At 41.8% G+C, this 11,483-nt stretch overlaps 1 protein-coding gene across 1 annotated transcript; it reads right to left on the minus strand.

Moving 5' to 3' along the window:
• Nucleotides 1–659: 659 nt before the first annotated feature.
• Nucleotides 660–975, minus strand: CLAFUR5_06841 (Ecp9-1; the record flags this gene model as incomplete). The annotated part of the gene is made up of 2 exons (XM_047905989.1): nt 660–779; nt 829–975. The coding sequence occupies 2 exons, from the start codon at nt 973–975 to the stop codon at nt 660–662; spliced, it is 267 nt and encodes an 88-aa protein (XP_047763378.1).
• Between the last annotated feature and the right edge of the window lie 10,508 nt (nt 976–11,483).

Below are 11,483 nucleotides of genomic sequence, written 5' to 3' on the forward strand. Positions count from 1 at the left end.
GTCTCTTAATATAGGGTCTCCTACCGTATACGCTTATTAGATTTCCTTAAACGTTAAGTAAGTAGGCTCTATTAGCTCGTTACTTAGTTAGTAAGGATCTATATACTTCTAGACATTTAAAGACTCTATATAGAGCTCTAGCTAACGGTTAAACTTATCCTATTAGTTATAGCTCTTTAGAACTACGGTACCCTAAGGTAGGGTACCGGTAGTTACCGAGGTCTCGGTAGTAGCTATAACTATAAAATAGGTTATAGGCTAGTAAAAGTTCTACGTAGGTTTACTAGGCCTAAGGGGTACTACTGTACTAGTTATAGTAGTAGTGCTATAACGATATAAACTCTACTTTAGGGCTTCCTTATATCACGTTAGAAGTGTGGGAAGTTATTATACGGGCTTATATAGGGTGTTTCAAAAGCAGGTTGTGTATTGCATGTGTCTATCTAGAATAGACAAGTGTTGCTCTTGAAGAGGCTGCAGGTGACTAATCAGTCGCCTGATTCTTGGCGTACGTGGCCTCAAGTTTTGTTCATGGGATGTTGCCCATGTGCACGCTCGGATCGCGACAAGAGAGCTTTCGTAACGGACTTGAAAAAGAGCTAGGCTTGTATTTAACAAGCGTACGAGAATTCTTATCGGAGGGTCCTCCCTTACGCCCTCTATGCACAGAACCTGAGCCCGTAGGGAATACACTCCGGTTGCTGATTTGGTCCATTCCTCTCCGCAGTCGTCAACCGCTTAACAGGGAAGGCATTGGTTTGTACCTGGCCCTGCGAGCACTACATATTTGTTAGCGACGTGAAACCTCAGTCCTCGCCCGGTACGTACGCAATATGTGTTGAGACCCTTCGCCTCGCAACCACCGTCACCTTCAGCTCCGTAATTGCACCAGCGGTATTGCCAAACAGGCGGGTGGTGATCATTAGCGAGTACGACCGTAGACATGCAAGCCAAGAGTATGGAGAGGAGATTCATTAGAGGTGCGTTGGTGAAGATCTGATGGGCTGGAAGGTCGTTAGATCTAATGGGCTAGAAAGTCGATCTGTTTAGCTAGATTGTATGTAGGCACGCCGCGTGTCTTATAGGCGTCTTCGTCCATTAGAGTTACATTTGCAATGTTGTAGTAAGGGCGAGGAGCTAGGGTAGCAAGACCCGGCTATTTCGCATCCCTTCGTCTCTCGTTACTAGCCTTTATTTCACTCGACGTTAAGAACTTAAAATGTTAAGGAGAGGCAGAGGCCTGCCTTAAAGGTAAGCGAAGGCACCGCCTATCACGTTGGAAGTGTAGGAAGTTATTATACGGGCTTAGAAAGGGTGTTTCAAAAGCAGAGTGTATATTGTATATGTCTATCTAGAATAGACAAGTGTTGCTCTTAAAGAGGCTATAGGTAACTAATCAGTCACCTAATTCTTAGCGTACGTAGCTATAAGAACCTTAGCGAGTATAAATCTGAGATGCCACAAGCTTCGCCGCACCCCAGTAATTGCCGCACCCTAGCTCGGATTCTCGCGTTCCGACACATGGTGTTGCTGGCTTGTATCAATTGCCACACACGCTCAAAATACACGATATGTAGCTCAAATTGCTCAGAATAGCATCGCGAATACAGAATTTGAGAGTCTGTGGGCACTATAGTGGGCTCCATGGTGTGTTGTTGTATGTGGTGAGGTGGTGAGAAAGCAAGAAACGCGTGAATCTCGACACGGGCGCATGAAGCTTTGGTGGGGCTCTCACCAAAATCCCATGCCGAAGCGTCAACACCAACCTCTCGGCAACACAACGTGTTTTTACGCGATATGAGTATGCAGAATGTGGAAACAGATAGCTGCAAACACATTAGGAAAAGAATCAAGTTGATATGAGCAATATTGGTGGTGTTGATAATAAAAAGTCACTGGGGTGCGGCGATTGCTGGGGTGCGGCGAAGCTTGTGGCATCTGAGATACCTTGATACTTCCGTTCCCCCCAGATCGCCGCCTTCCCCCCAGCAATACCCACACTTCAGATATAGCCATATAGGCTCCTGTATCAAATGGCATTCAATATCGCATCAATTCAAGCTAATGTTATCGCGTCTAATCGCGTTGTTAGGTTGTTGTGGGCTCGCAGCGGCACTGGGAGGTGATCTCGAAATCCGCCCTCCTAGGACCTCATTTTTCGCACTTTCTCAAGCCTACTCTTATCCATTGCAACACTACCACCTCAATAGCGACATAGACGATTACGAGACGGTGTTGTTAGCATCATAGCTACCTGCTATCGACCTCACCGCCGCCGCCGAACCGCCTGTGCTGCCAGAAACACCTTGTTTTGACCGCTCCGACTCAGATGCGCGTGGGCGTCGAAGAACGCGGTCTATCACCTCTCACACCTTCATACGACCTCAATATTCGACACGCTCTGTATCACCACGGCCCCAGAACCACGCGTTCCTTATGAAGCCGGTGCTAGATAGTCCTATACCGCGAGAAGACACGTTCTCTAGCGAGAAGGAATTGACCGATTACTACCACGCGTTTGGAAAAGAGGAGGGCTTCGAATACAGAACAGATCCGAAGGGCTCTAAGGATTGCAACCGTGCTGGACAGCGGTATCGCTACAAGGTAGTATATTGCTATACTAGCTTTGCTAAGACCGATAAGAACAAGGCGAAGAAGAAGTCCAAGCGATATAGTTGCCCTTTCTACTTCTACGCTATTGCTACTATGCCAGACGAGCCTAAAGGGGAGTAGGAGATACGGCATTCGAACAAGCCTGAACACTATCGACACAATTATAAGCCGGACGATGTAATAGCGCTTGTTATATACCGCTAACGTTTAAGGACTACTACGTTCTTAGAGGAGCTTGAACGCCTTCAGAAAACACGTATATCGATAGCGAAGATTATGGCCTATTTTAGGGGGCGTGTGTTACTAAAGCCTCACGACATTCATAACATTGCTTCGGCTCGTAATATCAACGCTCGGCGTGAGCATAATTAAGTAGAGAGGATGGTCAATCTGCTCAATAGTGAGTCTATATATCATAACATCTATACAGACTCCGAGACAGGCTCAATTCGAAGTATAATAGCCCTTTATCCGAAGAGCCTTAAAGCCTTCAAGAATACGCCGTATACGATCTATATTAACTCAACCTATAGTACAAACCTATATAATGTAGAGCTTGTTAACATTGTATCTACTAGTCCTATAAACGATACAATCGAGCTAGGCGTTAGCTTGATTCGACCTAAGCCTAACAAGTCACACTTTATCGAATTGCTACGCTCTCTTCGTAAGGGCCTTAAATAGACTAGTTGTCTAATGCCTACGGTCTTCGGTACTAACCGTAAAGAGGCACTTATGTTTGCCGTCGACGAGGTCTTTCTAGAAAGCACAAATATTGTGTACGATTAGTATCTATAGTAAGACATCCTTATACGTATACGGAAGGAGAGAGGTAAATTTGGACAGGTTAGGCAAGACGGCTATTAGACGGACAGTCTATCTACTGCTTAATTTTTAAAGCTATTTACTTATACCGTACGGAGTTAGTCTAAAGACGAGTTTAATAGTAACGTTACGAAGCTCGATAAAGTATATCTAATGTTTAAGTAGTACTTATACGTTAACTAGTAGCGCTTTAAGACACGTATTGTCTATTACTAGATAAACGAGGTCAAGTACTTCGGCGAGAAGATAACATTACGAGTTAAAGTATATTACGGCCGTATTAAGAAGTAGCTTAACTATAGTAGCCGCTACGATATCTTTATACTCTTCGAGTCGTTACTAAATTAGTAGAACTAAGGCTACGACCGTCGACGTAGTGAACTCGCTAATAACCGTAAGCGTTATTATAAGGTGTTAACCGGTCACTTCTAGTAGAGCGTAACTCGCTATATTAGTAACTACGTACTGCTCGAAGTACTTAAGCTTTATAAGCGCGTAGAAGTACTGCTCTATAATGACTATAGGGTTGACAATACTAGTCATAAGATTAAGCACTCTACGTATAGCTACGGCTATAAGTAGTATTAGTATAACGACTACACTACTAAGACTCTAGGCTAGCTATACGTTTATAATATTATAAAGCTTCTTAAGGTGAAAAGATAACGATCTACGAAGCTACTACTATAGCGCTTCGACCTCTATTAGTTCGTTAAGTTCGATAAGATAAGGCTACTTAAGAAGGTATAGCTACTACCTCGAATACGAGAGCCTAACATCTACTTTAGTAACCGTAAGCCTATAATAGGTAGTATAACGTTATATTCGACGAAGCGAGTACTTACTACTCGTAAATTAGACGACTTGAATAAGGCTACTATTAAGAGAGCGAAGCCGGCTATAGTAACGACTACTACCTTCGTTCTTAAGCCTAGAGTATTACTTACTTAATTAAAGAAGACAGTACCTAATTATAGCTATAAGGGCAGCTAATGCCGTACTTAGTAATGTCCTTACTAACGAGACAATCGAGTATATAGTTCTACCTATTACACTACTAGATACGAGTACTATAACCTTCGGTAGGAGTCCTTATAACTAGCTCCGCCGAAGTAGCTAAGTGAGGTCGATGTACTACGCTAACGACTCGCTAAGATAGAGGCTCGTAAGTAGTAGCGACAATATGCTAAGGAGGAGCGAGCAAGATTATAGGCTAACTACTATCGATAGTAAGTAATATTAGCTAAGTAATACCGTTGATAGGTTACGCTATAACAATAGTAATTATAGTAGTTATAGTAGTAACGGATAGTATATCTATCGACTTAGCCGGTAAGGCCTCTATACTATAGTATTGTCTAGTAATAGCACATCTAATAGTCGTAGTAATAGCTAGGTAAGTATTAACATTAGTAACAGTAATAATAGGCCTATTATATCTAGTAGTAGTAACGACAGCTTAATCAGTATAAACTAGTATATATAGCGCGTAGATATAGGGCTATAGGGCAGAAGCTAATAGGCCCTAAGTAGATAGTAGTAATAATACCTTTTCTTAGCCTTATTCTAATATGCTCCTTATAGCGAAGTGATAATAATGCCAAGTATACGATATAGGCGCAAATACGCTATACTACGTATATTATATATCGTTAGTTATTACTAGGGGGAAGGCGGCGATCTAGAGGGAACGGAAGTATCGAGGTCTAAGATATAGAAAAGCTAACTAAAAAAACTCTAAATATAAAACTAAGCGCTAAGCCGGCGGTATATTCGGATAAGAACGTTATATCTATTACGTTAGAAGTATAGGAAGTTATTATACGGGCTTATATAGGGTATTTTAAAAGCAGGTTATGTATTGTATATATCTATCTAGAATAGACAGGTATTGCTCTTAAAGAGGCTATAGGTAACTAATTAGTCACCTGACTCTTAGCGTACGTGGCCTTAAGTTTTAATGATAGGATATTACCTATATATACGCTCGGATCGCGACACACCCCTTAGCTCGTACGCTAGAGTAAATGAGCTGATTCCTATATAATTGTGACTAGAAGAGAGAAAGGGAATCGAGAGGAGGACATTACTAGGGTTACGGGCAAGGTAGTTATAGGGTAATAACTATGACACTAGCGTACCCTAAAGGAAGGAGAACGAAAGGACAAGACAGGAAAGAACGAGGAGGGCAAAGACGAGGAGGTTTTTATTCGTTAATTGGGTTTCCTACCTACACAAATAGACCTAAATAGCGAGAGACCTACATAGGCCATAGGGTACTAAAACAGGCGAATGAATAATCTATCTATCTATATAATTGTGACGTTCTTATCCGAACATACCGCCGGCTTAGCGCTTAGCTTTATATTTAGAGTTTTCTTAAGTAGCTTTTCTATATCTCAGATTTATACTCGCTAAGGTTCTTACATCTAGTAGCTTCCCTTCCTTTTAGCCTTTCTATTAGGTTGAATTAGCCTATAAGTAAATCTCCTAAGCTATAAGTCTCTAACTTACGCCTTAGTCGGACCTTAGTACTAAAGCTAAGCGAGGTAACCTTACTAACCTTATCTTAGCTCCTACAAACGGGGCGGGCTACTTAAACCTTTAGTATAGAGGATACTAACTAACACCCTAGTTAAGGCGGTTATTACCTACCGGATTAGTAAGGTTTTACTACTTATCTAGTCGGAGAGGGCCTAGCCTATAGTCGCGCCCTAGGTAATAACTACGCGGCTTAGCCTACTAGCCTAAACGATACCTTTAGGGCCACTTAGGCTATATACATAGCTACTCAGTCGTACCGCCGCCCTAACCGCGATAGCGACGCGGAGATAGATAGGGCGGACTACCTAGACGAAGATAACTTCGGCCTATATAACGAGCTAGCTAGTAGAGGTAAGGCGCCTAGGATAGGAGATCCCCCTATTCTAAAGTCTAACGCTTAGAACGACGAGTACCTTAACTAGATATTGTCTATTAGAGCCTAGATTAGCCTAAATAAGAAATAGATTATTAAACGACGCCTTTCCGACCTAGAGAAACTAGAGCTCGTTAGTAGCTTTGTCGGTTATAAGGGCGCGCGTACTATAGGGTCCGAACGAGATAGTTATTATTCTACAAAGCTATAAAAGAGGAGCGCGAGGCGCGGCGAAGTTATAAAGCAAAGCTAAGCCGCGCTAACCCGATACGGAAGGTCCGCGGTTTAGCCGGGCCGACGTAGCTATAGTAGGGGGTCGCGGGCTACCCGTGATAGTACCCCCCTTCCCAAAACACGCCTCAGTCCTCTAAGCGTTATCTACCTTATAAGGCCACTTGCCTGTCGAGCTCTATAATCGCGCGAACGCCTAATCATCCTCTAGTGCCCTGTCGTCATCCGATAATATTACATTTGCTCTATTAAGACTATCCTTAACCGGCTTCCTTTAAGAAATATATTACCTAGTTAGCTAGCTTACCCTAGACCTAAGTCTGTCTTCGGCTAGTACTCGCGTATAATTCTTTTAACTAAAGTTAGGTATTATTATAGGCTCTATAGGCTCTACTCGAGTATCGAATATATACGGAGTAGATTCTATTAGAGGTAAGGCTCGAGGCGACTTATTCGTAACGGTGTCTTTCGGAATGACCCTAATCGTGTTAAGCCCGAGCACCTTAGTAGCTAGTAGGGACTAGTTAGATAGAGCTACGAAGCCTATAGGCGTAGACAACTCCGGCCGGTTATAGTAAAAGTCTATAATAGCGGCGGCTACGTATTTAAGTATGTCCTCTATAGGTTACTAGGTCTTACTATCCTCCTCGTTCTAATATCTAGCCTATTTCACCTTATACTATATATCTACCTTACGCTTATACCCCTTCTTTACCTTACCTACCCGCTTACGGGTATATATATTAAGGATCCTTTCTACCTCGTATATATACGTAGGTACTGCTACTATATCGGCTACTATATTAGCCTCGGTAGTGTTAGGTTCTATAGTTATCGGTAGTAGCGGCGCTAGATACTACTCTTCAAGTAGTAGGAAATCGAGGTGGTCGGCTCGTTATAGTAGTAAGGTATAGAAGTAGTTATTAAGTCCTACTAGAGCGTCTAATAGTTTTAGTCGATAAGAGAGTCTAGCCGGCATAACTTCCGTAATCTAGTAAGGGCCGGCATATCTCCTATCTAGCTTCTTAGATAGTCGAGTCGTACGGATGTTCTTAGTACTAAGATATACCTAATTACCTACCTTATAGTCTAGAGGAATGCTTCGGTAGCGGTTTGCTACTTCTACTTAGAGAGCTTATAACATTCGTATATTCTCTTAAAGGTACTTATAAAGGTCGTAAATTCGACGTATAAAGGTTTCTACTGATCGCGTATCTAGTCGCTAGAGAGTAGTCAGTCCTCCCTCCTTTCTAGCGTTTAGGTCAACTCGCTCTATAAACTTAGGGTTGTAGCCTAAGGTAGCGTAGAACGGCGACATACTAGTAGTCTTAGACAGGTGATTATTAATCGCGAACTAAGTAAGGCATAGCTATTCTGCCTAGTCATCCTATGCCTTATTAGTAAATATACGAAGATACTATTCTATCGCCTAGTTAGTACGTTCTGACTGTCTATTAGTTTCTAGGTAATACGAAGAACTTAGCTTACGATTTGTACGGAGCATCTTATAGAGTTTCTTCTAGAAGGTAGTAACCTACTACTTACTACGGTCTAATATAATAGTGTTAGGAAACCCGCGCCGATAGAACATATGTTTAAGGAAAAGCCTTGCCGTATTCTATACTGTTATTACGCTAATAGGGATCAGCTCGACTTCCTTAGTAAGCCTATTAGTAACGGTTATAATGTTGTTATAGGCTATGCCGTTAAGAGTACTATCTAGGAGCCCGATAACGAAGTCGACTATAATGTGTTTCTAAGGCCGATCTAGAACAGGAAGTAGCTATAATAATCCTAGTGGCTAGGAGTGTAGAGATTTTGTTATACGGTAGGTACGGCAATTCGCGGTGTATCTACGTACGGATCTCGCTAATCTAGGCCAGTAGAATTCACGTGCTACGAGTTTAAAAGTACGAGCTCGTCCTAGATAGCCTACTACTAGAGCGTTATAGTTTATCTTGATTATCCTAGTCTATAAAGCTTAGTAATTTAGTACCTATAAGCTCTAGCCGTCGTATTGATTTCGAACATATAGTAGGTCGCTATCTACTTTATAGTGTACTAGGTAAATCTTCGCTCTCTATAGTAGTATAGGAGTACGGTCTTTTATAGGTCCTTAATCGCGGTCTTAAGCTCATTATCGGTTACGTACGCCGTCGATATTCAATACTCGAGTTCGGCTTCCCGCTAACTTTTACGCGTCGCCGGTTATTTAGTAGGCGTATCTCGTTCTATAGGTATAAACTCTTTAGCTTTAGGGTTCAGCTATACTAGTTCCTCTTCCTCCGGCGTATCTTCTACTATTACCTATAGCAAGGCGATCTTAAGGAATCGCTTAGGAGGTAGTAATGTCTAATACTAATACTAGTTCCGAGGGTCGTCCACCCCCTACGGAAGGTCCTAGCTACGTCTCGTTAGGCTGTCTAGCTTTGTACCTTAAAGTCCTAGACGGTATATTATCTTGAAGTTGAACTATAACAAGAACTTAGCCTAACGCGCTTGTCGCCGATTTAGCTACTTTATCTTTATAAAGTATTCTAGGTTCTTATAGTCGGTATAAATCGTAACTAGCTATAAGTCCTTATTATCTACTTCGTAGGCGAGCTAGGGTCTCTATTCCTTAAAAGCCTTGATAATAGCTAATAGTTCCTTATTATAGATTTTATAATTGCACTCCTATAGACTCAACTTCTTCGAGTCGAAGGCTATAGGATATAGTACACCGTTCTCGTTATACTACGAAAGCACGCCGGCGTTTATAAAATCTGAAGAATCTATCTCTACTACTATTTCCCTACCTAGTATATAATGTACGAGCATACCGGCTTTACTAAACGTAGCTTTCAAATTGTTAAAGGCTCGTTAGTAATCTAGTAACTACTAATTTCTTCTGTTCTTATGATTGCTTAGTCCGTCCGACTTGGTCAGGTTTATAAGAGGAGTAGCTATACGCGGAAATGCTTCGATGAACCGCCTATAGAAGTTAGTAAATCCAAGGAAGGCCTATTTATCCTTTAGGTTCTTAGAAGCTTCCTATGTCTAAATACATTCGAGTTTCTCGGGGTCTATCTCGATACTGTTAGGCGTTATAATTAGCCTAAGATACTTTACCTTCTATTAGTAGAATTCGCTTTTGTCGATGTCTACTATAAGTCCTATATCGCGTAGCTTAGTAAGAACCTTCCGTACGTGTTTAATGTGCTCCTCTAAGGTGTTACTAAAGATAAGTACGTTATCTAGGTAGGCCGACACAAAGTCGTCTAGGTGTTCTTATAAGACCTTATTAATGTATAATTAGAACGATACTAGTCCGTTATACAAGCCGAATGGCAACACTAGACACTCGTAGATGCCGTATCGTGTCGCAAACGCCGTTAACTACTCGTGCCCTTTAGCTATCCGTAACTTGTTAAAGGCTACTATAATGTCTAGCTTCGTAAAGTACTTCTTGCCGTATATACGGTTAAGCGTCTCTTATATTAAGGGAATCGGATACCAGTTCTTAATAGTGATCGTATTTAATCCTCTATAGTCGATACAAACACGTAGCCTACCTCTAGGCTTACGTACTACTAGTACTAGTATAGGAGACTAGCTCGTCTTTTGCCCTACTTTCCGTACCTTCCCTTTAGATATTTACTCGTCTAGCCATTTCTTAACTACCTCGTTCTCCTTCTTAGCTAGGCCGTAGGGCTTACGGTATAGTAGCTCTTATAGACTATTAGGCTTAATATGAATCTCATGATCTACGCCTAGTCGGTAAGGTAGGAGTCCTTTATAATCCTTAGCTAAGAAAGCGTCCGTAATATTATAGTATATCGGCGGTAACTTCTCCTTCGGGTTATAATTAAACTGCTTGTTTAAAAATTGGTCCAGATTATTAGTAGCTATTACACTTAGCTTAAGCTCTCCGCCGTCGCTCTTACGCCTAGTAGGCATAATGTAGAAGCACTTAGCCCTAGGCCGGTACGCGTACATCCCCTACGCGCGTTAAGAAACGCCCTAGTAGTCTACTTCTTCATCGTCTATGTCTTCTAGGTTATATAATAAGACGTTCAGCTCTACCCCTCCTACTATAAAGCTCGCTACTTCTCTAGTAAAGGGCTCTAGTCCGTACCGTACTAGTGCCTACTTCTTCTTCTCGCGGTAGTTTAGGGATTATACTATTGTCGATGTCTTATTCTATAGATAGTGACCAAAGTAGTAATCCGATCTGAATGCTACCTCGTCTATCTCCTAGAAGATGTTTAGGTTATACGCTATAAGCTATAGTAGGCTAAAGACGATGTCGTATTCGAGTTCGGTAACGTAGTATAACATTTGCTCGTAATGATCGCCGATAACTACGTCTATAAGGGCCGCGTATATAATCTGCCGTATAGTGGCCATTCTATCTCCTAGTATTAGTCGTCGGCTTTACGTCAAAGGGATCAGGGGTATTGTGTATTTGCGTGTGAATTTCTAGTCAAGAAAGAGAGAGGTAGAAGTAGAATCTATAAGGCCTCGAGCCTTTCTATATTATATTATTACGGGTAACAATATATAAGGGTATATAGCTAGCTGTTGTTTATCTAGTGCGTATGCCGATATCTTAAGCTCCTTACTATAGTCTATTACCGTCTCTTACATTCCGTGTCTCTTAATCTTATACTCTTTCTGTCCTAGGAAGTTTAGGTAACCGCTATCTACTACGCTTAGGTAGCGGTCGTGCCATTTCCCTACTACGGATCGGCGGCTAGGGAACTGAGGTTTACGTTTAGATTCGGCGTAGTATTACGTAGACGCGGTAGGCGATAGTCGCTATCGTACCTATATATTAGGCATTTAGGGTTAGTCGATACGTAAGAACCTATACGGTAGCGGTAGTACTTACCCTACTTCTTAAGGTCTTCGCGCT

Source organism: Fulvia fulva, chromosome 6 (assembly GCF_020509005.1).
Source record: "Fulvia fulva chromosome 6, complete sequence".
In the NCBI taxonomy this organism is placed as follows: Eukaryota; Fungi; Ascomycota; class Dothideomycetes; order Mycosphaerellales; family Mycosphaerellaceae; genus Fulvia; species Fulvia fulva.